This window comes from Chaetomium fimeti, assembly GCF_033439085.1.
Source record: "Chaetomium fimeti strain CBS 168.71 chromosome Unknown B0H64scaffold_5, whole genome shotgun sequence".
NCBI lineage: Eukaryota > Fungi > Ascomycota > Sordariomycetes > Sordariales > Chaetomiaceae > Chaetomium > Chaetomium fimeti.
In genome coordinates this window covers 668,755-692,802 of record NW_026944333.1, presented here as the reverse complement: position 1 = coordinate 692,802, position 24,048 = coordinate 668,755, and the positions used below count along the sequence as shown (strand labels likewise).

Genomic DNA, 24,048 nt, shown 5'->3' with positions numbered 1-24,048 from the left:
GGCCTCGCCATGGCGTGATTAGATTGTGTTTAGTGTTGGGTGTTCCCCAGACATGCGCCGTTGCGGCCCGTTGGGGGCTTATTGGCCGATGGCCCAAGTTCCGGCGATATACTCGAAATGTTGGCCGCTAATTGTTTGTACGCGGGGTTGGCGGCCCGTTTCCGGCCCTGAAGCCAAACTAACTGCAAGGGTTGCCGAGTTTACGATCCGGCCGCCGACCCGGTCTTGGACCCGATTCTCGGCCGCGCCCCGCTTTTCCCGGCCTGTTGACCGGCCGCGACCCGGCTTCATAAACCGACTGGACTGGACGGGGTAGGGTGGCATTTGGCGTTTCACCAACTGGACGGTGTGGGGTCTGAAGCCTGAATTCTCATAAAACCGAGAGGTGCCGTCCTATGCGATGCCGCTGATTGTCTATCCGAACAATCTTCTCTTGTACAAATACAGATCGCTGACCAACGCAACCGAGACACAGCAGCAGCCAAATGGCAAAGGGTATCAACTCATGACAATTGGTTCATAAAAAATGCCCTGCTAAAATACATGTCGCTAAAAAAAAACCATTACAGCTTCGCAATGTAGGAGTTGCCCTTCTTAATGGACGCAGACGCGTCGGTGATAAACTCGTCGACAATCTCCTTGGCCGACTTCTTATCGTTGCAGACGGCGGCACACTGGCCCATGAGGAAAGGCCGGAACTGGTCGAGCAAGTCATCGACATCGACATCGTCAGCGTTGCTGGCGTTCATAAGACCGGAGGCCTTGATGGCGGGTGTCTCCGCGGCCTCGCCCGACATGACCTTATCGAGGTCAGCCTCGTATGGGAGCTGGCCCTTGGAGGTAAGCTCCTTGATCTCTTGCGCACGCTCCTCCTCCCAGTTCATGATATAGGGGTTCTTGCGCACGCGCAATGGGCGGCCCGTGAAGATGAGAGTGCGGACGGTGTCGTCGAAGCTGGCGGTGCGGACGGCCTCCTTGTGCGATTCGGGGGCACCGGCCTCTTCGGAGAGGACGAACCGGGTGCCAACCCAGACACCGCTGGCGCCCATCATCAACGAGGCCGCCAGCAGCTGGCCGTTGTGGATACCGCCCGCAGCGACCACCTGCACCGGCTTGCCGGTGAGCGGCGACTTGTGGCCCTTGCAGGCCTCGACGACGGAGGGAATCAGGATAGTGGTGGCGATGTCGCCGGTGTGGCCACCGCCCTCGCCACCCTGGGCGCAGATGATGTCGACGCCCAGCTCAAGGCACTTCTTAACGTGCTTGGGGTGGCCAATCATGTTCATGTAAACAATGCCGTTCTTGTGCAGCTTCTCGACAACGTGCTTCGGGGGGACGCCGACGGCCGAGACGAAGAGCTTGGCGCCGGACTCGATGATGATATCGATCAGCTGGTCGAGCTTGCCCTTGGTGTAGTCGTAGCTGCGAGGCGCAATTGGTCAACGGACATCGCAAAACTCCGGCGCAAACTGTGAACCTACTTTGTCTTGCGGGCATTGCCGCCAACCTGGGGAAGCAGGAGGTCGACGCCAAACGGCGCGTTCTTGTCCGTCAAATGCGACTTGAGCTCATCGATTTGATCCTTGAGCATCTCGGGAGTGTAGTTGATGCCACCTAGCACACCCATCCCGCCGGCGTTGGTGACGGCCGCAGCTAGCTTGGGCCCGGCCGCGACGTTCATGCCGGCGAGGAGGATGGGGTGGTTGATCTTGAAAAGATCGGTAAGATCGGTGCGGATTTTCTCTGCAGGACACCATTAAGTCAGCAATGTGAATGCGCGCCATTGCATGCGACCGGCAGCAACTCCTGCCACGAACAAGCATGGCAGAAATGGCAGCGCGCGGATCGGGATGCAGGGACCGAGGACAACTTACGAGGGGAAGCCATGGCGACGGTTTCTGTGGGAAAAGAGTGGTATCAAAAGTGAAACAGGAAATGCAAGTTTAAGAATCAAGCAGATGCGGTGGTCAAAGAGAGAAGTTTGACTAGAAAAAAGGAACCTGGAAGGCGAGACACTCCGACAAGAACCTGGGGAAGCCGCCGTCTTGAACCCCGGGGTTTTGGAGTCTGCCAAGCCCGCGGTGGGCTTTGTGCCGAGGTTGCCCGGTGCTGGACGCTAAACCCATTACGGGTCCGCCCCGCGAGCTTCAGCTGCCGGAAAGTGCGGAGGGGCAACGGAGCCGAGGCATTGAGGACTGGCCGTGGCTGATCGGTAACTCTTGACTCGGGACGGGGCCGACGTATAAGCATTAATGAGTGTGACGACGGCAACTTGTAAATCTGGGGAAGACAAGACTTGGCTTTGACATTTCAACTTTGGAGCGACCTCAGCATTGTCAGAATTAATCCTGTGGATAACTGCCTATGCCCTACATAACATTTACCTCGGTTCTGTTTTCCGATGACCGTCGTCTCAACTGCAGTTCAGGCCGAGCAGGGCGGAACTGTCGAGTTGGCGATCGACCTTGTAACAAGAAGAGTCGGGGTCGGAAAAGGTGAACCGCTGCGTTTACAAAGGGAGAGCTCGCCGGTTGGCTGTGCCAAGCCATCTCACTGACCATGCTCGCTCGCTCGCCATCTGACTTCTTATTTACCCTAACCCTATTAACTATTTTCAGGTGGATCCTCCGAGCTCGCAGCCAGTTGTGGTGACTCGGACTCGGAGTTGGATTCTCACGCGCAATCATGTCGGGGTTGCAAAGATGAAGCACCGCTTGACTCTCATCGTCTCGGCGCCATTGAAACCGCCACAAATACTGTCGCCCTGTGTCCGGCATGCGTGCCATCGCAACCAGAATCGGCGCGTGATCAAAATTGACAGCAGGTTGTTTTCAGCTTCGACACGGTCATTCACCTTCAAGAAATACACGATCCCTCAAAACTTCAAAGCAGGATCGAGAATTGATCATCCGGCGAAGATGGCCGGGGCTCCGGAAGCACCGCGCAAGCGGACGGCATACATCGCCCTGGGAAGCAACTTGGGCGATCGTATTGGCTGGATCGAGAAGGCCTGCAACGAGATGGACGCTAGGGGTATTAAGGTGAAGCGGACGAGCAGCTTATGGGAGACGGAACCCATGTACGTGCTAGACCAGGATAGATTTGTCAATGGCGCATGCGAGGTTCGTGGGGCTGGATCCGTACCACCTGTTATTGCTTGTAACTAAGCGTAAGTTAGGTTGAGACGACCATGGAGCCGCTGGAGCTCTTAGATGCGCTGCAAGACATCGAAAGAGCGCTGGGCCGCAAGAAGCTCATCGATAAGGGGCCTCGCAACATCGACCTCGATATCCTCCTCTACGATAACCTCAAAGTCGACCATGAGCGCCTCAAGATCCCCCACATCGGCATCCCCGAACGTGAATTCGTTCTCCGACCACTCGCCGAGTAAGGCTCTCTTTACCACTTGGATACTCACCTCGATCCCCAACCTAATAATATCCCACAGACTCATTCCCGACAAGCCGATCGACCCGGACCGGCCCTGGCGCGTAACAGCCGACTACCTGAACGCGCTCCCGCCCTCCAAGACCCCGCTCACCACCATGACGCCCCTCTCCTCGCACCACCCGCCCATCCAGGCCCTCAACCCGTCCCGCAAGACCCACGTCATGGCCATCCTCAACATGACGCCCGACTCCTTCTCCGACGGCGGCCAGAACCTCCCCCTCCGGCCCGACAACAGCAGCAGCAGCGTCAATACCACCACCACCGCCACCACCGCCACCGCCACCGCCACTACCGACGACACTACCACCACCACCACCAACGGCACCACCACCACCGACACCGCCACCGCCACTACCGACGACACTACCACCATCACCACCAACGGCACCACCACCACCGACCCCAGCACCGCCCTCCACCAAACCATCACCGCCCTCCTCGACGCAGGCGCCTCCATGATCGACATCGGCGGGCAATCCACCGCCCCAGGAACCCCCGAAGTCCCCCTCTCAGAGGAACTCGCGCGGGTGATCCCCGCGATCCAGCTCATCCGCACCCGCTTCCCGGCGGCCTCCTCGCGCCCGGTCCTCATCTCGGTCGACACGTACCGCGCGGCCGTGGCCGCCGCCGCCGTCGCCGCGGGCGCCGACGTCGTCAACGACGTGTCGGGCGGCTCCATGGACCCGGACATGCTGCCGACGGTGGCGCGGCTGGGCGCGACCGTGTGCCTGATGCACATGCGTGGCACGCCCGCGACGATGGCCGGGCTGGCGGAATACCCCGCCGCGGAGGGCGGGTTGATTGGCGGGATTGCGAGGGAGCTGGTGCAGCGGGTGAGGGCTGCGGAGGAGGCGGGGATTAGGCGCTGGCGGATTGTGTTGGATCCCGGGTTGGGGTTTGCGAAGGTGGGGAGGCAGAATGTGGATGTGTTGAGGCATTTGGATACGTTGAGGGAGTGGCCGGGTCTGCAGGGGTTGCCGTGGCTGGTGGGGTCGAGTCGGAAGAGCTTTATTGGGAGGGTGACGGGGGTGCCGACGCCGAAGGAGCGGATTTGGGGGACTGCGGCGACGGTTGCGGCTGCGGTGCAGGGGGGTGCGGACGTGGTGAGGGTGCATGATGTGCGGGAGATGGCGCAGGTTGTGGCGATGGCGGATGCGATTTGGAGGTATTAGGTATCGGGTGGGGGGTTGCGCTGGAGGAGGTTCAACATGGGACATGTTTTGTGCTTTGGTGCATTACGGGTTGGTTCAACAACATTCTGGGATGGCGCTGTGTGGGAAAAACTAGCAAGCATATATATAGGGTGTTTGGTATTTGTTTACTGAAGATCGGGAGATCGCTCGCTTATAGAGCTGTGGCATGAGGGATATAGGGCAATGTTTAACACATTGTTGGCGGTAACCACCGACTAACTATAGCTCTTGAATCTCTCCTTTGCCTGGCCATCGTCATCCTAACCTTAACCAGGCCTATCTATCTATCCCAAATACCACAGCCACCTCTGGTACCTGACTAAATAAAACCCACCCTGACATATTCCATGGGCAGTGATACACGCACCACACCAAGCTGATCGTCGTTCCCTAGCTCTGAACCGAGCAATTTTCAACCGCTATCTTCGAGTAAGTTGCATTTTGCCAACCGAGGTACGGGCACATTCACAAACTCAAAGATTAGGGTTGGCAAGACAAGACGAGTCGAACGTGACATGATCTCGGTGTGAGGTTGGAGCCTGCGGGTGACCCGCCGGCACCTTAGATTTAGTCATCACATCAAAAGGAAGAGTCTGGGAGTAAAACGGCCAAGCGCCATATTTACCGTCTATCTATATGTCTATATCTCCCCGGGTCGCTTACACGTTTCCACAGTAACGAACCTGCCCTGCCCAGCCCTCCGCGTCCTCACATGTCGCTCCACCCGCCGCGCATAATCCACCAACTCCCAGTACCGCGACTCCTCCGCCACCCCGGCATCCTCCCACAACCGATAGCCAGGATACATGACCAGTGTGGTGATCTTGCCCCACGCCCCCGTCCAGTCCACCGTGTCGCCCTCGCCGGCATTGGCCCACAGCGCGGGGAACCACGCGCCGCACCCCGTGAGGTCGAGGTACTCGAGCCCGTACAGGCTCCGGCTGAGCCGGCGCAGGATCAGGATCTGCTCGACCCAGTCGTCATCGAGGGAGTGGCTGTAGGGCCCTGTCCCGCCGTACTGGATGGTACGGCCGGTTTGCGGCGACAACACCGTAGCCAGTTTGGCATTCGGCGTCAGAGTCGGCTCCGGCCAGAATGCCAGGCTCAGGTGCGTCAACCCGGGCAGGTGCGTTGCGAAGGCGAGCAGGTGCCGCCAGGAGATGGTTTGCGAGGAGGCGGGGTCCAGCGCGAGCGAGAGGTGGGTAAGGTTGGTGAGTAGCGGTCGTGGGATGCCGGCCGAGAACTGCTCGGGCGTGTCCCAGGACTCCTGCGGGTCGATATCTCCGGATTGAGGAGGGAAGAGGAAGTCGGACAATTCGCGGAGCTTTAGGGATCGCCCAACTGACCCGGATAGGTTGAGATAGTGGAAGGAATCGTTCATTACGCTAGGGGCGAGATCCGGGTCCTCCTGGTACTCGGGCACATCCGGCGGGGGGAGGAGGACGGCCTGTAGATCTCGCAGAGACACACCCTCGCGGGTGTAGGTGACAAGGTAAGCAATCAGGGCGACCCGTAGATGAGTCGGGAGCTCATAAAGATGATACTGGCAGTACCTTTTCTGCCACTCCCAGTCGAGGACAAACCGGCGCAACACCATGTCAATCAGACTCCCGCGTGCCGGCAAGTCCACTCCCGGCAGCGGCGGCTGCTCATGAGTGTCGGCCGCTCCATACTCTATCGCCGAGCGCTGAAGGACATTCCCGGCGCGTTCGGCCCCAGATAGCCAGCTGTGCGGCGGCGGCGGGCCTGCCGGAAGCCGTGCGTTTCCCCGGCCGCCGACGCGGACAGGCACCCGCGGGCGAGGCGGCGGTGTCTCGGGGATCTGGAGGAGCTGGCGGATGGTGGGCGGGACGGTCGGCCGGACAACATCCGGCGCTTGCTGTCCGCCGCCGCTCACGCCGGCGCGGCGAAGACCGGCGAGTAGCTCGTTGACCCCGCGGCTTTCGGATGCGTCATCTGCAGCCGTGTCAGTCAAGTCAGCCCAACGCTTGCTCTCAGCATCTCAGGCGTCTAGAATGCCCGGAGAAAAACACGCCCTCCCCGCCCCCCCTGTGTTCCCCCTCTACATAGGACAACTCAGACGGCTGGGCACACGAGGGGCACGGGTTGGTGCAGCGGGACACCGGGTGACGCACCATGGTGGCGGTTGTTTCTGCGGGCGGCCGTGCTGCCGAGCAACGCGGGCGCGGTGGATTGCGGCTTGGAGTATTTGTTTACGTGTCTCTTTTTCGGCATTACCCTGGTGTCCGGATGTCGTCTTGTCGTCGTCCTGTTTCCTACCGGAAACTCGCAGCTTGGGGGGAAAGGGGTGGGGGGGGGAGTACGGAGGAGGCGGATACCCAAGGTCGGCTGTGGTTCCGGATCATGAGAAATTGAAGATGATTGAGTCAGAAACCTATCGCAGTTGCCTCTTTGGAAGCTGCCGATTTCCCGCTTCCTGTTGGCTCACAGCCTGATTTGGTGGGTACCTCTCCATTCTGTCCCACCACACGTCATGCGGCGATTCGGGGCGAGAGAAGCTGCGGCTCCGAACGGAGGATGCGTCACAGCCCCCCTTGGAGAAGACTCACTCACAGCAGCCTGCCAGAGCACATCACAGGCCATGGGGACGCGGGATCACTGGAAACGGCAGTGCAACAGCGGAGCGACCCACCGGTGGCGAGTGGACCCGCCCCAGAAAACCGTTGGTCTGTGCAGTCAGGCATTCTCGCCCTTCACCCCTTCAACCCTTCAACCTGCTCTCCACACCGACCCTGTCACAACTTCAACTTGGTTCCACTCTCACCGAGAGGACTTGCCCGCTTGAGAGTCTAGACTAAGGTGGGAGTTACCTCTTTCCCTCAACAAAAGGGGATGCCGACTATGCTCCTTCCTGCTTTGGTGATTGCGCGTGCGGGCTGCACTCTCGCTGTTGGGGGGGACTCCGGAAGATCCCGAGGGCAGGCGCGCACGAGCATACACAAGGCCGAATTGACGCCGACTGTCCATTGGATTCAATTTTCTACTTTCTCCTCTGGCGAAGGCGTTTCGGTGGAAATTGCCTCGTGCTACCGCCCTTGTCCGAGCTAGAGGATGACGTGCATCAACCAGAGACAGACAGCTGATCGAACCAACGCGGACATCGCTTGGCGACGTCCATGATGTTTTGTTCGGACTTGACTCTATCCCCTGTTCTCATGGATCGGGGCTTGTCTCCTCCGCACATGGTGAAGTAGGCCATCTGGTGTATCCGGCGTCGAGTGTAGGTAATCAGGTGTCAAGTGTCTGCGTGCGATACGCGGGAACACCCGACGCCATGATGCGTGTACACCGAACACGAAGCCATCTGATCTGTCTGCTGCTATTCTCGGCTTCCGGAAGCCAACGGAAGCCAGCGGACACCGCTGTCAGGGCAGAGTTATCCGCTCTCAAATCGGATGCCGTCTTTCTCGCCTCGCCGTTTGCCTTGTGCCCGCTCGGTGCCGAAGTGTCTTGCCCTGGTTGCGTTTCCAACCCCTCGATCTGCTGTCGGGGTCTTATGATGTTGTCATGGCCTTATCGGCTCGGGGCCCTGTTGATGCCAGACAATGCAGCACATCCATCCCCACAGCGGTGATGCGACATGTTTTGCATCTAGGGTTCCGCAACACCTGGTTGCGAGGCCTCCGCAGACCAAGACAGCTGTGTACAACGGTGGCTTGAGGGAGACATGAAGCAGTCCGCTGCATCTTGTCTAACCAGGGCCACGCGACAGTCGAAGTGGCGTTGACACTGATATGACTACGGTTCTAGTCAGCGATGTTTTGGTACCGCGTGCTCTCGCCGCTGAAGCAAGAAGTTCGGCCGGAGAACCCACTCCAGACCGCTTCCTACCGTTGCCTCGTAAGGCCACGTCCGCCCGCGGTATCCCGACCGCATCGGAAGACTGCCCATCGGACGAGAATCATGAGCCAGGCGCAAGGACTGATTAGCCGCCTCGTGGGGGGTGGGTGCTGGCCGAGATGAGATCCGCACGGTACGTGTCAAGTCGTAGGACAGACCATGCACGCCCAGACCAGTGCAGTCACAGACTCCGTCGGCTCTGCCTCAAGTATAGCATTTTCTAATCCGTTCCGACGAGCAACACCCGCCACGTATATGGACAGGCCGAAGATTTTCGCATCGGGGCGGATAGCGCATGAACGGGCTAGTCGCTGGCGCCCGGTGATCCGATGGTCCCTGTTTCTGCCTCGAATTATGGTCTCGTGTGCTTGGAGTCGTTGCGCTCTGGGTCGCACGTAAAACGCGCAGCGGTGTCGTGGACCACTTTCCGCCCGGCCAGGATGGTCCTGTTACTAGAGGAAACGGCTTGTGACAGGAGTTCGAACAAGAACGAGCCTAGCAGTTCCGGACTGGGCGAGATTAGCGATCAAATTCGGCAAGTCATGTCAAACATAAAGCTGGATTCGGGGCGATGAGTGCCATTGAGCAACGTGGGTCGAGTTAGACATACCTGAAGAGGTTCCTTCCGCCATGGGTCTCTGCCCGATGTGTTGTGCTCGTCAGACGACCGGAGCAGCGCGAGTTCGACCCTGCCGTGCCTGCTCCCAAAGAATCGGATCTTGTGTGCAAAAGGCCATCGTCCTGACACCCCGGGGCAGTAACTCCGCGGTCAATCTACTACAGAATAGAGTGCGCCGAGCTACCCGCAAACTCGTGTTGTGTATCGCCGGTGCAACACCGGATCAACTGCCTCTCGACATGAACTACACCCAACCTCTGTGCCGGGGCAGTTTCCAGGGCGAGGGGAACGCGAGTGGCAAGTTCTCAACGGACGGGGTTCAAGGGTAGAACTACTGCGCGTCGATTTGGATTTGGTCCGGATGCTTGGTGGATAACTGTCGGAGAAGAACTGTAGGGTATCCACAGCCTCTCCTGGTGGCTGTTTGGTGTAACCACCGTTACCCCAAGAGTTGATTGGCCGCTGTCTCATCCCTCGGAACTTAACCGAAGTGTGATGGTTGGGGCAAGCGCCAGACTCTGGTCCATCCGGTGTGTGATTACCTAGTGTCATGTTATTCAATGAAAGAGGGAGTCGGTATCTACAGCAGCCCCGAACCTGGGAGTGAGTTTGGCGGCGTTTCAGGCTGGAACTTTACGGCTCTTGAAGGCCCTGTCATCCAAGCCACCCACGGCCTGTTCAGTACAGCTCGTAGCTACAGTCCGTCCAGCAGCGCGAGACAATGGCGGTCGTAGATATGAAGAGTTAGCTCTGGGTACAGCAGGGACTTGCTGATTTCCCAAAAGCACAAAGAAGCAGGCTTGGCCTTGGACGCCGGCTGCCCCGTCGACTAGAGCACCGAGCACCGGAGAGAGTACTGCTAGGTAGAAATCAATAGACCCCGGTAACCCGGAAGGCTGCAGAACTCGGTCAATATGCCCCCATGCACATCTTTCGTCACATTGGCGCGCCCGAGGCGCTACCCCTATTTGCAGCATCTTGGGAGGATCACCCGGGGGAGCAGCCGTCGGATCTTTCGAAAAGACCGAAACATGCTGTGGCAGTTGGTGCCCAGCACCGGGACTCGTTCACAACCTGGTCAATCTGGGGGAGGACACGCTACCCTCAGGCACTTGCAGTCGAGCGGCGTAAGCCACAGACTCGGGGCCCCTGCCCACCGTTTCCAGGACCGGCCAGGGCTATTGCGCGCGGCTGTTGGCTAGTCATCAGCTCGTTGCACGGCGCATAAGGTCGATCTGTATCTGCCGCCTCGGACAAGTACCTGTTCGTACCCTCCTGTCTCGGGAGCTATCTGATGCTACGGGCCCACTGCTACGGACCTCGCTCCCTGCTCTCTTGACTCGATTAGGGAGGTCGCCGCGTCCACACCCTCAGCTGCTGCAGAAGGACCCGGCGGCGGCAAGGGTATCCCGTTCTGCCTGTCAGAAGGAGCAGTCGTCGAGCGCGGGTCAGAATAAGGAACAAGCGACTCGTCGGGCAGCAAACGCGCACCCGACCGCGTGAGATCACAGCCCATCGGATGACGAGGCACCAAAGCCACGGCACCCCAGGGTAGCTACGCTTGGAAGGTGTGCCGACGCGACGCGTGGTCGAGGCAATCGGAGGCGTTCATCCGAGACCCGGCGACAGGATGCCACAGGATTGAGCGGGGAGGCTGCGAGCATTCCAGGTTGGCCGAGATATCGTTCATGCCTGACAAAGGCCGGTGAGCGACCCTGCACGTTTTCTGGTGACGGTCTCGACGAGGTGGTGTGATCGGTTGCCGTGCGTATGGTCCGCCGTCTTGAACGAGGGGGAGGGCGGGCGGGTGCAGAGCAGCAGCACATATGAACGAGGCTTGCCAAGACAGCCGGTCAGAGCAATTCCAAGGGAATCACCAGTAATGTACGGGCCTCAACGGTCGGCAATGACTTACGGCGGGCGTGAGTCAGTATTGAGATGAAAGAATTACTCGAGCTGCAGAGAGAGCTCTGGACCCGGGGCGACCGCCAGCACCGCATACCAGCTCTCGCTCCTGACACCCTCTGGGCGTCGGCGTGGGTGCATCCCACCAATCGTCTCCCCCCGCAAACTGGTCGCCAGGTCGGCTTCATTTTTTGACGTGGTGACCGGTGAGAGTGAGGGCGGCAGGCGTGCGTCGAAGGCCAATTTGGCCCTGAAGGCCCCCAGCTCAAGCAGCCTGCGTCGCTTTTCCTTAGAGAGGGGCGTGTTGGTATTTGATCGTATCGTCAAGAGAGAAGGGTATTGCAAACATTTGCCGTTGTCCTTCAATCACGGGCCCGGCGACCCGGAAGCCTTGGTGGCACGGCGCCAGCAACAAAGCAGAAACACTCGCAGGTTGGAGGACACTCGACGCGGCAGGCCATCCCGGACTAAGCAGGCGTGACTGACTACACAGTACAGTGTCGGACGGGAGCTCGTCGGATTGGGCCTAGCCTGTTTGCTCTTCCGTGGCCGGTCGTGTAGTATTCCGTAATTGCATGGGGTGGCCGCAAATCCGCAAATTGATAGCAGGCCGTTCGTGCATTCCCGGTGTGATCGGAGGAGGGCCTCTGTTCTTGCCCTGCAGCTCCGGAATGGGAAACCTACTCTGATCCAACAGACGGGAGCTCCTGCCTGCGCGTGCTGAGTGGAGAACGTCGTCAATTGTTCGGGTGGGGTGCCCGTGTGGAAACCCTGGCGAGACCCGCAAACTTCGATCGCTCCCACCCTGGCGATGCAATAACCCCTGTTAACGCTGCCCAGGCGAGCATCGAAAGTGGAGTCCTCGATGGAGCGAGTTTAGCTCAATAATTTGCTGCATGGAAGGCGCTTGGCACATCGATTTCTCCATCGACTCTCTCACGACTTTGCTCGGCGGTTCTTGCCCGAAGCCAAGCATGAAGCGAGCCACCGACCGTAGAAAGTGCACACAAACATGCAAGACGATTTCGGGACCGGCGGCTTAGAAAATTGTACTCATTGGATGGCTGCTAGTTACTGGAACCTGGAAGTCATTTCTTTCCACACCCGCTTCCCTCCAGTAAGTTGTCGAAGAAAAAGTCGCCCGCAGATCCCCAGAACAGATCTCATCCGAAACCTGCTCGAGCCCCCCATCCGCTCTTCAGACCGAGCGCCTGCCCGTGGCTTGATGCCCAGCCATCCACATCGATCGCGGCATGTAGGTCTCGCGGGCGCTTCCTCTCCGTCTCCGGTCGGCACCCGTCCGACGCGATGCCGGGCGGGAGCCGTTGACGGCGGTATTATGGTTCATGCAAGACACGGCAGCGGACTCCTGACATTCTGACTGACAGAAGGTTGGAAGGGGTGAAACAACGCTGCTCGACCCCAGATGGCCCCATGGTTCGTCTGCCGACGTTGCTCCAGAGAGAGACCCTTGGTACGGCGAAAAGCCTGAGGAGGGGGCGAGATGAGGTGTCACATGCCACAAGATCTGGAAACGGCAGCAAGATGTGGCCAAGTACGGGGGAGATGCGCCGCGCACGCCCTGAGGCGCCCTCTGTGTCGCAGTCGATTTGCCCCCCGGCGACCGCGGCAACGGTCCGGCAACCGATGAGGATGAGGGCTTGCATGCTAACTAGGAGATGGCCAGCACGACAGCCAGTGCGTGATACCATCTCCTTACCGCAGAAACAGATCGCCGGGTCACCATCGCGGCTCACCCCTGAGTTCCGGGCAGGCCTGTTCCATCGTTGGGGGGGTGCCCATCTTCGCCCGCTGCGGTCAATGGGGCGCTGGCACCAACGGGCCGACCCGGTCTGGCACGCTGGAGAATTGGGGCAGACCTGGCGCCCCTGCATCTGGCGCGTGTTTGTCGGATCCGACGGCGGACAGGTTTATGGAGTATGAGGGAAGGAATTTCCATGATTGGAGGGACGGGGCAGCTCCGACTGTCGTTGTTGGCATTTCCGGAACTATGGTTTCGTAACGACATAGCGGAAATAGCTGAAGATCCCTCCCGCGGAGCCGACCTGATGAGTCCAGCCCCGAAGTATCGCCAACTATTCCTATCCCTAACAACGCTTAGCGCCGCCAGCCAATCGTCTTGGAATTCGCCCGCGAAGCCACTGGGCGTAACGGCCGAAAGAATATCGGATCTGAAACAGTGGGGTTGGTCACCTCCCTTCCGCCACGGGGAAGCTTCACTGTATTTCGATGTTGGCGTCATTGGTTGGTGCGCGGATGGGTGGATTCGAAGCAGACGGGAACCTGCACAAGCGACCTTTCCCGGATTGCCCGCTCATATCCTCTGGTTGACGTTTCAACGCTAACAGCTCATATCCGCATGCATCGGGGCAACACGAGCACGCCCGCGCTTTATTCTCTCGGGTAGACAAGGTCTGAAGCGTGATCTAGCTCCCCGTCAACACTCTCTCCCCCGGATACAATGGTAACGGCAAGTCTGGCGGCAGCAACGGCAGCAAAAACAATAGCAGCCACGAGGCTCGGATCAAGGACGGGGTCATTCGTGCGCCACGCCCACGGCAGGTGAGCGGAGCAGTTCGTACGCTTCGCGGTGGGGAAAGGGGCAGGGAGGTGGGGGGAGGGGGGTCTGGATCGCTGCCGATACGCTGCCCAAAGGCCATCGACACAAGTCTCCACCGCTCTCTCTACGACCACGCGCCACCTGTTGAGCATTCTCACTTGTCTAGGCTCCAAAACGGGATGCCGCACCGCCAGGAGGCCCAGGCACAATGTCAGAAACGGCTAGCTCGTACACACCTTTTCACGTGTCGGGTGAAGAACCCGCTTTCTGGAGTAGCACAGCTGTTGAATGGCTTCGTCTCTGGTTCCGCTGCATGGCTCTGTCGGCCGTTGCCGAAAAGGTTAGGTCTATAGGGCCGAAAGCTGGGGATAGAGCCGCTAAGGGTCTTCAGCTCCGCCCTCCTCAAGGATCGCCACAACCTGGGACGGGGTTGAACCGATATCCTCCGTCACATAAAAAGCCTCACCATCAGGGGGTGGGTTGGCCCGTCGATCATTGGCTCTCGCTCTGTCCCCTCCGTCCGCCTCCGCGCCATTGTCACGAAACTGCACACAGCGAAGGGGCGGGGGTAGGGGTAGTAGGGGTATTGTAAAGTCATGCACACTCTGTACTGAAGGCGGGACTGGCTCTCTCTATCACCAAGCTTGTCATATGCCTGCAGGTAGCCGATGGTGGATCCTCTCATGGTTGGAGGATACCCTTTGCCATCAAAACAGAAACTGATGTTTGTGTGGCCTGCTCTAAGGGGGCTTGACGGTTGGGTGCTTGCAGAGAGCTAATGCATGGAAAACGAGGACGCCAGCCCGGCTCGACATGGTCATGCTTCACTCCCCAAGGGCATTCGAGGCCACCTAAACTTGCATCGCGCTGGTAGGTATGCTCGGGGGCGTGTCAAGAGGCGGATCAGACATCACCTGGGAAGGCCGTAGCGGTACCTAGCTTGCCTTGTCATGGAAAGGCCGAAAGGTTCGGTGCCATCTTGCGCCTTGCTAGGTGGGAGAACATATACCCCCCGGCGTGAAAAGGTATGCGTGGCGAGTATCCGGTATTGTTTGGCCAAGCCACTGACCACTACGAACGGGGCAAATCCAATGGCCTGCAACTTCAGCGGCTTCTTGCTTTGGTTATCCAGTACGGTCCTTTGCCCGACCCTGAGCCGGCAAGGGGGACTTGTTCCTCGTCCACAAACTTACATGGGGCCGCCGGTAAGGCCCCTCTGTTGGTACCTGGGCGATTAGGCTGGGAGGAGACGCAATCTAATCCCATCGTCCCCTTGCCCTACTAGGTGTATCAACCTTGGAAGGCTCGAGCCTCGGTTTCTTTACTTAAGAGACAAGGGGACTTCCAAGCTCACCCCCGTGCTGCCTGTTCTCTGACTGTTGTCTCAAAGCTCCGCGCAACCTTACCTGCTCGGCATCAGCTTTAAGAAGACACGGCATCCCCATAGTCCATCTCGCCCATCCTCGCACCGAGCGCTCCAGACTTGTCTCCCAGGCACACTACTTCTTTTTCAGATGCAGGGCAGGCCAGGTAGAAGCTAACCCCCCGGACCTTTTGTACTACACCTCCGCCTGTTGACCCATCGGCGAGCTCCCTATCTCCCGTCACTCCTGCGCGGCCCTACTCAAGCTACAACTTTAGAGGCCCAACAGCGTCGTTGTCGACAGCAGCACCGTCTGAAGCCCTACACCCGAGACTAGCGCGGCATATTTGCATCGACGGGCAGACACGGATAAGGGCGGGCTGTTGTGACCACCACCACCTCCAGCTTCCGGGAAACGAACCCGAAAAACGACCCCGACGAAACACGACTGGCGACGGAAAGACCAATCGAAGTCCACTCCCACAGCTCCCTCGTTAGAGACCGCCCCGGGCGTATAGCAGTCCGAGCCTCCGGAAAAGTCGTAGAGGTCGTGGAAGGCATCGTTCCTAGGTAAGCAGAACATCTCGTTTGCTCTTTTGCGTGTACATCACGCCCTCCTTTTTCCCGTGGACTTCGTTTCCAAAGCGACCGGACAATGGTGGGCCTCACGCCGATGCGCGCGGATCCAAGCTTGCGGTATCGGCTTCCTGCGGCCGCGACGGCGCCTCGAACAAATCACGACCCTCGACTTCCGCGGAATAAATACGGGGACCCCGACAGCTCGACCCTGCATGTTTGAGCGGGTGAGCGCACACTAGGGACTCGCGAGCAGCTGAAGATGCGTGGGCACCGGCGGGCATGACGCATCGTAAAGGGGACGCGAATCTTGGGCAACCTTTGGCGTGATGAACTCGCAGAACCTCCAGCACTGCTTGCCAGATTCGTTCAGCACCCCAAGACCCCGCCAGTACACACGACATTTCGACCCATCTGGACCTAGATTGCAACCGACACGCCCGATATGTTTCTTCCATGAGGGTCGACGTGTTGGAGCTCCAAGAAACTGCATGGACTGGTGATGTGAGGAAACAGCTTTGCTGACGGGACAACCGGATTTGCCAGACGAACAAGGCCCCGCGGGACACTCGAGGCGCAGTGGGTTGGAAATCGTGCCCTTGGCATGACCGGGGTTCTTTTGGAGGTCAGTCAACCAATCCCACCCCCGAGACACTCCGCCCCCGGGTATGCGCCCTCGGGCGGTTTGGGAAGGAGAGGCAACGGATTGCCCTGAGCCTTCTGCAAGACCCCTTCCCCCTCCAATCCGTCCAATCCGGCAGCCCTTTTGGTGCCTTGTCCGTTTCTTTTCCAGTGCTCCCTGGGACTCACCGAGGCTTGCCGAACTCTGGGTGCGCGGAGCTGCGGGCAGCTCCCAAAACACCATGGGTGATCGGGATCCACGGCACAGTTGAGCTAACTGTAGCCTTCGAGCCCTCTCACAACAGACACGGCAGGCGTTTAGAGACTTCTTGGTCGCCCGCAGCGATTCCTCGCTCCCGGCCGGAGCAGAGGAACGGCGCATGAATCAACAACTCCCCAAGGTACGACTTCTATTTTTTTGTCCTTTTAGTGCCATCACCGTCGAGACCGGTCAAGATGTTCCGGAGCCCTCCCCGACCAATAGTCCGGGCGACGCCAACGACCAGGCCGTTTCAAGGTCGGGGTTCCCCAGCCCCATCACGGCAACTGGGGCCGTCGACAAACGAAGACACGCCCCTGCGCATCCTGTGGGCAGCTCCAAGGTCAGTGACAACAGTTTTCGAAAGCCACACTGGCAGCCAGCCCCTTGCACGCATTGTCTTGATTCTTCTTTGTTTCCGCCCTCGTCTGCCCTCGGACGAGGCTGCAGACACCCAACACCTATTTTAGCGTTTCGACTCTGCGCCGTTTGACGGCCGTGTTTTTATTTATTTATTTGTTTCAGTCACTCAACTGGCCCCGCCTTTTCTCTCGGGCCAGGGCTGGGGGCCTTGCCCTCTGCATGCAGTTACTGGACGGTCTGACGAGCTTGGGGTTCTTTTTTTGATTGCCCCTCTGCTCTTCAGATTGAGCCCAGTAAGGCTCCGAAGGCCCCGTTACCCCGTCGTCGCCATTGTGTTACCAGACATGACGAAGCTTGACCGCGGGGCCGGCATTGTCAGAGAAAGGGGGCTCCATGACATGCCGCCGGGACAAATCTTCAACATTGGGGTGGACCTACATAAGCCACGGTCGCATCCCGACTGCGAAGCGCGTCTGCAGAACCCTGCTGCTGTTACTGTGAATGCTTGCTTCTGGCCGCCAGTCACGGCCGGCCCAAAGTGGCATGTACCCCTGCAGGTGCATCGGTACCTCGTTGTACTGAATGGGGCCATGGGACGCTGGCTTCGATGTTACAGCAGGCTGTCGAGGTCCTGTACCTCGCCCAGAGCCCAGCCCAGTATCAGAGGTCTGCAAGAGACAGAAGGAAAGGAAAACGGCATGAGCAGAGCAAACAATTTCTGTTTTCCACTCCCCGCTCACTGCCCAACGCTCCCCGGTTTCCATCCCGTTCTCAATGCCCCCCCCCTCCCCTTCCCCCTATCTTCTTTTTATTCGCCTCACCCCCACCGCTGCTATTCCCTCACGCGCCTCAGATCCAATCCGAGCCGTCCGCCACGAAAGCCTGTCGCCGGTCTGCAGCCTGGTGCTAATTAAGCCACAGGTCCCATCTCATTTTCACCACCGCCCTCGCTCGCCGGCTTCCTTGGAGATGCAACCAGATATGCCCGTGGCCCAGTTCTTCCCGAGTTGAGAGGGAGATTTCCTCGCTGCTGCAGCATCATTGGCTCTTCTTCCCATATCCCGGCGACCTCGACTGTCTCGTTGCAACCCATTTGAGCCTCCCGCGTCACAATTTCCAAGGGCGACAAAATAAAAAGAGGGGACGGGCTGGCAGAAATGGCAAGATTGATCTAACAGGTGCGTTTCCAGCAGGATTTCGTCGAGCCCTCGCCGCCCTCTGGCACCGGGCTGGACTATCTCGATATACCGGCTCCAACTGACATGTGGTGCGTAAAATGCTTTTTTATTTTTCCGTCCGATTGGTCTCTTTTGTACCTGACGTGCCGGGGGAGGAGTCCGATCCCTCAAATACTGGGCCTTCCGTCCGCACTTATACCCTCAGCTTCCCTACATCATGTGCTCTTTAAGGGCCCTTTTGTACTCTCCCCTCCCCTCCTGGGGCACGCACACCCTCTTCCACCAAGATCCGAGATCTGGGAGCAATTGCGACCATTATCTTAAAACCCTCGACGCCGCGCTCCGTAGCGTCCGGTGGCTTGTTTTTCTTCACTTTCACTAGCGCACCCACGGCATTCTACTCGGCGTTGCCATTTTCTCTCCGGTGGCGCGTAAGTACACCCTACCGTTGATTGCCCGCTCTCTTTTTGTCGATCGCAGCCGCGAGTGAAGGTGAGACATGGGTGCTCGCTCCGGGCGTGGTACGTGTTACCTGGATCGATCGCTGTGAGCCTTGCTCCCGCGCCGTTGCCGCATGCGCCATGCTCGCTTTTCCGATTGCTGCTAAGTCCGCTGCGACACCCCCTGCAAAACACTGGTGTACTGGTATGACGGGCTCCGTCCTACGCCAGCACTGGGGTGTTGCACAAGGCCAGAGTGGAAGCACAGCGTTGTGGGATCCTGGGGGCGTAATGGCAATCATTACACGCGCACCCCCCCCACAACCCTTCTCCCCACCCCTCTTCCCTTTATTCCTTCTTCTCGTCCCGGCCCCCCCCCCCCTCCCCACCCGCTCCGTGCATCATGGCGCTGAAGCGTGGCCGGTTGCTGACCCGGATGGAACCTCCAGCTTTACTCAGGGCTCCACTACTTCCCTGTCAACAATAGAAACAACGGCCCAGCCCTCCTCATATCTGAGTCTGATCCCGCCGGTACACCAGCCGCCCGTGACGCCGTACTCCCCTGACGGCGGCCACTTTTATACCCCCGCTCCCCCCATCTTCCCCGGTCTAGACGTCAGGCCTCGACTAGGCTCCAAGTAGGTAACACATTATCGTCTTGTCGTTATGACATCTTTGTGCCATGGCGCACTCGTTCTCCTCAGTCGCTTACAGCGGTAGCAGTAGCACGGCCGGCCAGGGCATGGCACACGCCCATCGGTCAACCACATTGCCGCATCCAGGAACAAACCTAAGCACGCGTGAGGCCTACGCACCCGCGACGCCGGCGTTCAGGAGGCCGGACCATCACCACATCCAGCGGTCGCCACCCTTCTCCAACATACGACGCCACAACCCCCTTTCGCCAACCAGCACGCCGGCCGCGTACGGATCTCTCAAGATGGACGCGGGCTACCCGGGGTCCAAGACCCAGCCGAGCATCCCTCCCCTGGGCTCCCTGACCTCGCTAGGCCATCTCTCGTATGGCGACTCCTCGGCGACGCAGATCAAGGTAGACATCAACGGCGTTATCGACAAGGGCTTCTTTGTTGCCGAGAATGAGTGGACTTGCTACCGCCGCAACTACTTCTCCTGCGTCTGCTCCTTTTCCCTGACGCCCATGATACACAACTCGCCCATCCACTTCCTCCCGACGGGATCCACGCAGGTGTACAACGTGTACGGGTTCGCCATGTGCATCTCGGCGGCCGTGTCAGACAACGACAACCACACGATTGAGCTGGTTCAGCACACACCCAAGCGGGATAAGGGCCCGATCGCCAAGCCCGAGAGGGTGCGGCTGTCCCAGAAGCCACCGCAGGCCAGCCATCACCCTTTGACGAGTCTCTACGCGGGCCCGGACGGCAGCCTCGGGTCGTCGAGATACGACCAGGGCTTCGGGCAGCCGCAGCAGAGTTCGGCACCCACGGAGCACACGTTCGAGCGCATCCAGTTCAAGCAGGCGACGGCCAACAACGGGAAGAGAAGGGCGGCTCAGCAGTACTACCACCTCATCGTCGAGCTGTGGGCCGACGTCGGCCAGCAGCAAGGGGGCTCAGATCCGTGGGTCAAGGTTGCGTACCGGAAATCGGCCAAGATGATCGTTCGCGGGCGCTCCCCGGGCCACTACCAGTCGGAGCGGCGGGAAAGCTCGAGCAGCGGGCCCGGCGGCTCCGGCGGCAGCAACATCGGCAGCACTGGATACTCTTCGGGCATGCTTGGGCCCGGCGAGTACGCAGCGGGCCCGTCCATGATGGGAGGTGGTGGATACGGGCAACACTACGACACGCGCTCCGGCGGCTACGGTGGGACGCGGCACCACCACGAGCTGACGATGGAGCCGATGATCTCGGCCGAGGAAGTTAAGGCCATCACGGACACGAAAGGCTACCAGTACTACCCGGCCACCATCTACGAGGGAGAACACGACCCGAGACAGCACCACCACACGCAAGTCGAGATGTTTTCGCACGCACGCCACGACGTGTCGGAGAGCGGCGCGACACACTCCATGAGCGCCGCGTTTGATCCGACCAAGGTCAAGTCCGAGATGGAGAACGGACTCCCGAGCCTGCTCTACCACGGAGGGCCGTACTACCAACGGTGTGGGCGGTTCGAAGGAAAGGCGACCTCCAACGGCCAGTATCCGACCACCCTGATCCCGCCACCGTCCTCGACCATGAGCATGACCTAGCTAGCGAGAGCCTAGCGATTACGGAATAAAGAGACGGCCTGGTCATTTCGTCATTTCAATACATACTTTGTTGTTATCACGCTGCTACTACTACTATTACCGACCACCATCTTACATCTGCGATGCATTTTACGGCCTGGACTAAGAGAAGGAATGGAAAAGTCATTGAGAAAAAACAAATAACACAACTGAAGGGTTCACACACCACAAAAGCTTGCTATCTACGACGCGTCAAGACTTTTTACGAGGTTTCTTTGCGCTGGATTTCGTTTTGTTTTGGGATGCAAACTGTCTACCCCTTAGACGGGGGGGTGACCTATCTATGGGCTGGGTTTTATGGGATGGGCTGGCGCAAGGAAATCGGCGGACGGGAACCGGACATGGATGGGTATGGATGGATGGATGGATGGGTTCTTTGACGATTAATCCCGGGTAGGAGACTTAGGGGTACTCCGCGAGGGACACGGCGCTGGCTTTCTCCTTTTCTTGTTTTTTTTCTTTTTTGTTTTGGTTTGGGTTTCGGGCCTCCCTCTTGCCGTACCCTCACGGCAACGAGCCGGACTCGGGAATCGAGGGATCGGGTATGGGAAACAACACCGCGAGACTTGGCCCTGGTTTTTGACCATCTTCCTTCTAGGAATTTTAAAACGGTTCTCTCTGGGGAATCATGGGAAACAACGGGTTACGCGCGACGAGACATGGCATTTGCAGGGATACCCGGTGCATTATCTTTCTCCTTCTTTCTCTACCCCCCCCGTCGATTTCACTTCTTCCACTCGACACCGGCACGCAGCAACTTCCTGTCTCCTATTTTTCTACATCCGACGCAGCGCTGCCTTTTCCTTTCCATTTCCTTTTCTCAACCATCCTCTCCACGGCTGGAATGGGATCCCCTGTTCCCCTCGGTCCCGAAGCTGCGCCGCTCGCAGTAAACGACTCAGGAGGCTGTCCTAGGATCGACAGGACAGGCCGACCAAGTTTCCGTGAGCATCCGTCATCGGGGTCCGGAAGGGGGCTAGGAAGGGTCGGGGGGGGGTCATTGGTCACCAGGCAAGGGATGCGCCCCCAAAGTCTCCTGCAGCGTGGCTTTTGTTTCGGTTTTCTTCTTTTCATTGTACGAATTCGCGTAGATTCTCGGACGGTCATTTTACGAAACTCTCTAACTCCAACGCATCTCGTTTCTTTTGCCCTTACCTAAATGTGTTTTGCTGTATGCCCACTAAGATGCAACCTTGTTCCTGACTTGGAGCGACCTAATGCTCGGAACTGTCAATGCAGGCAATGGAAGTTGCACAACAAAAACAGAGGGCGGGCTGGGGTATCAGATCAGTCGCACAGATTCGCCACAAACACCCCCGCGGGGATGGATACCGCTTACGGTAGGGCTACCTGTCTGCATCTAGATCCTGTGCTCTCACCGGTTTGTGCTGTGGTGGTAGTCGTCTTGATTAATTCCCCAGAACGTCCCGTCTTATTCGTTTCCGGTGTGGAGTGTGGTGGGGATTTCAGAAACCACTCGGGGCAGAGTGTTGGGATTCACCCAGCTTTCATGTTCGTATGTATGTACCTCGAGCCCTGGAAGGTTCCTTCAAGTCCCTGCCTAGGGTACCAGGTTCAGATGACATCCATGGAGGATGCGATGAAAGAAGAACCTGTGCACAGCTTCCAGGTTCGGTTATTGCAAGTACGAATGTGGATATGGGCATATTTGGGAAGGTCCCGCTCCTCCTTCCAGGTCCTCCTCCCAGGTTCTGGTTCCCTCCGTCCGCCCCTTCCTTCCGCCAAACCCCACCATCTACAGGTACCTCCCTACCTATCGCAACGCCAAAACGGAGATGGAAGGAACGGGCACTAAAAGGCTTCCAGGCAGGTACCGTACCACGCACGCTCGTTCCCGCCCTGCTTGGCTTCGAATCCACTCCGGCGTGCGTGAAAGGGGGGGTAAGCTGCAGCAACCAATCTATTCACCCACCAACTGCGGCAACCGAAACGACTCAATCAACGCACACAACGCCCGCCTTGAGGACGCAGCAACCAAGAAAAGCTGCCGTGCAAGACCCCTGAACACCTGTCAGCACTTCTCCCACACCGTTGGGAATTGCAACCTCGTAGTGCCTCGTTGTCTGCCTGCCTTCCCACCCGATCTGCAAGACCCCCAATCGGCATCGGGAGTCAACATGGAGCGCCCCGGGCTGTGTCACACCGCTTATCCGCCCATCTGCCGAACCCCCCGAACGGAGGCCAGGATGACTTGCATGAACCGGTCTGGGCATGGAATCGGGAGATCAAGCCGTAAACCGTCTGTCCAACACCAACCAACAAGTCGGGCGTTGCATGTTAGAGTCCTCCACACACAAATCTTCATTGATTAATTGGAACTGATGAAACAGAACAGCAGCAGCACCATCTCAACCTCGATCGTCTCGTCTGTTCCCACCCCGGGAGCATGATTTGGAATTGGCCCCCGCCCTCCAGGGGGTCAGGAAAATCGGGGCGCGACGAAGAACCGCGCAGGAGGACTCATGTTAGTCAGCGGCGCAGCCGACCAAAGCCCCAGAAAACGCTGAAGGGGTGCGTATGGATATCCACACACGTTCCCGGGTTTGGCTTGACCGCGGGGATGCTCCAACCTGAACGATAAGTACAATTCTTGGCTCACGGGATGGGCGATGATCCGCTGCCGTGACCGGTCGCTACCGCGAGTCCCCGGTGCCGAAGCGCGCTAACGAGCAACCCGGAAAGGACACAGTAACACGCCATCCACCTTTACCCCCAGCGCCCAGGGGGGTCCCGAGAGACCGGTAAAATGGCTCGAGTCACCCCAGCCAACATCCATTTGGGAGGCACAACAGCGATCTACCGGGAGGCGTTCATTTGTGGGAGCATCGGATCTTCGCGAGATTCGCTGGATTTGCTGGCTTCTTTTTGGTCCAGCCGATCCTGAAACCAGCTCGTACTAGGCAGCAAGCAAGCAGGTCGTGGGCAAAGCCGTCAAATGCGGGGGGGGCGAAGAAGGGCGAGCAGCGCCGACCCGGCCCCGGCGCCTCTTGCCTCTTTCCCGGCCGGCAGCTGTCACGAGCTGGGCATTGGCACTCGAGCGCTCGGACTACCATTGCGCGGCACATATGACACCTGGGCAGGGCCGCTTTCGACCATGTTTGGCTGTTGTCCAAATAAGGTTTCGGGACTAAAACAGTCCAACGACAAAATGATCAACACCATCCTTGCCCTCCGCTCCAACCCCCTAGCGGAACGCCCCCCCCATCGACCCACCCAGAACGCCTAACTATTCTCGCTCATCACCGCCAAGACACACCGGTCTTCTCGTCCCGCCGTTGCACAACCTTAGCTCGCTTTTCCCGGATCCGCAGTTTCTTCACTCGGACGCTAGCGCCCTTTCGATTTT

General features: G+C 58.7%; 6 protein-coding genes across 6 annotated transcripts; 4 read left to right on the top strand and 2 right to left on the bottom strand.

The window, feature by feature from the left end:
- Positions 1-351: 351 nt before the first annotated feature.
- On the bottom strand, positions 352-2,022 carry B0H64DRAFT_343145 (2-nitropropane dioxygenase). The gene is made up of 3 exons (XM_062801272.1): positions 1,875-2,022; positions 1,482-1,743; positions 352-1,422 (listed from the first exon to the last, which is right to left on the bottom strand). The coding sequence occupies exons 1-3, from the start codon at positions 1,885-1,887 to the stop codon at positions 564-566; spliced, it is 1,134 nt and encodes a 377-aa protein (XP_062657534.1). The 5' UTR covers positions 1,888-2,022; the 3' UTR covers positions 352-563.
- Positions 2,023-2,702: 680 nt separating this feature from the next.
- Positions 2,703-4,622, top strand: B0H64DRAFT_374858 (Dihydropteroate synthase-like protein; the record flags this gene model as incomplete). The annotated part of the gene is made up of 3 exons (XM_062802376.1): positions 2,703-3,122; positions 3,179-3,387; positions 3,449-4,622. The coding sequence occupies 3 exons, from the start codon at positions 2,703-2,705 to the stop codon at positions 4,620-4,622; spliced, it is 1,803 nt and encodes a 600-aa protein (XP_062657533.1).
- Positions 4,623-5,215: 593 nt separating this feature from the next.
- B0H64DRAFT_178500 (uncharacterized protein) lies at positions 5,216-7,020 on the bottom strand. The gene is made up of 2 exons (XM_062798878.1): positions 6,779-7,020; positions 5,216-6,599 (listed from the first exon to the last, which is right to left on the bottom strand). Exons 1-2 carry the CDS (start codon positions 6,876-6,878, stop codon positions 5,284-5,286), a joined length of 1,416 nt encoding a protein of 471 aa, XP_062657532.1. The 5' UTR covers positions 6,879-7,020; the 3' UTR covers positions 5,216-5,283.
- Positions 7,021-8,993: 1,973 nt separating this feature from the next.
- B0H64DRAFT_399347 (uncharacterized protein) lies at positions 8,994-9,575 on the top strand. The gene is made up of 2 exons (XM_062804011.1): positions 8,994-9,061; positions 9,115-9,575. The coding sequence occupies exon 2, from the start codon at positions 9,135-9,137 to the stop codon at positions 9,450-9,452; it is 318 nt and encodes a 105-aa protein (XP_062657531.1). The 5' UTR covers positions 8,994-9,061; positions 9,115-9,134; the 3' UTR covers positions 9,453-9,575.
- An 8,893-nt stretch (positions 9,576-18,468) lies between these two features.
- Positions 18,469-20,642, top strand: B0H64DRAFT_418057 (uncharacterized protein; the record flags this gene model as incomplete). Its single annotated transcript, XM_062805292.1, has 3 exons — positions 18,469-18,515; positions 18,859-19,047; positions 19,130-20,642. 3 exons carry the CDS (start codon positions 18,469-18,471, stop codon positions 20,640-20,642), a joined length of 1,749 nt encoding a protein of 582 aa, XP_062657530.1.
- A 1,065-nt stretch (positions 20,643-21,707) lies between these two features.
- On the top strand, positions 21,708-22,567 carry B0H64DRAFT_178250 (uncharacterized protein). The gene has a single exon (XM_062798877.1). It carries the CDS (start codon positions 21,841-21,843, stop codon positions 22,495-22,497), a length of 657 nt encoding a protein of 218 aa, XP_062657529.1. The 5' UTR covers positions 21,708-21,840; the 3' UTR covers positions 22,498-22,567.
- Positions 22,568-24,048: the final 1,481 nt, after the last annotated feature.

Excerpts from the sequence above, each read along its gene's own strand:
- B0H64DRAFT_343145 (XM_062801272.1), bottom strand. Across the intron at positions 1,423-1,481 it reads GGCAATGCCCGCAAGACAAA|CTACGACTACACCAAGGGCA; the intron begins GTAGGTTCACAG and ends TGCGCCTCGCAG.
- B0H64DRAFT_178500 (XM_062798878.1), bottom strand. The coding sequence starts at position 6,878 with ATGCCGAAAAAGAGACACGTAAACAAATACTCCAAGCCGCAATCCACC. Across the intron at positions 6,600-6,778 it reads CAGAAACAACCGCCACCATG|ATGACGCATCCGAAAGCCGC; the intron begins GTGCGTCACCCG and ends ACACGGCTGCAG.
- B0H64DRAFT_399347 (XM_062804011.1), top strand. The coding sequence starts at position 9,135 with ATGGGTCTCTGCCCGATGTGTTGTGCTCGTCAGACGACCGGAGCAGCG.
- B0H64DRAFT_178250 (XM_062798877.1), top strand. The coding sequence starts at position 21,841 with ATGTGTTTTGCTGTATGCCCACTAAGATGCAACCTTGTTCCTGACTTG.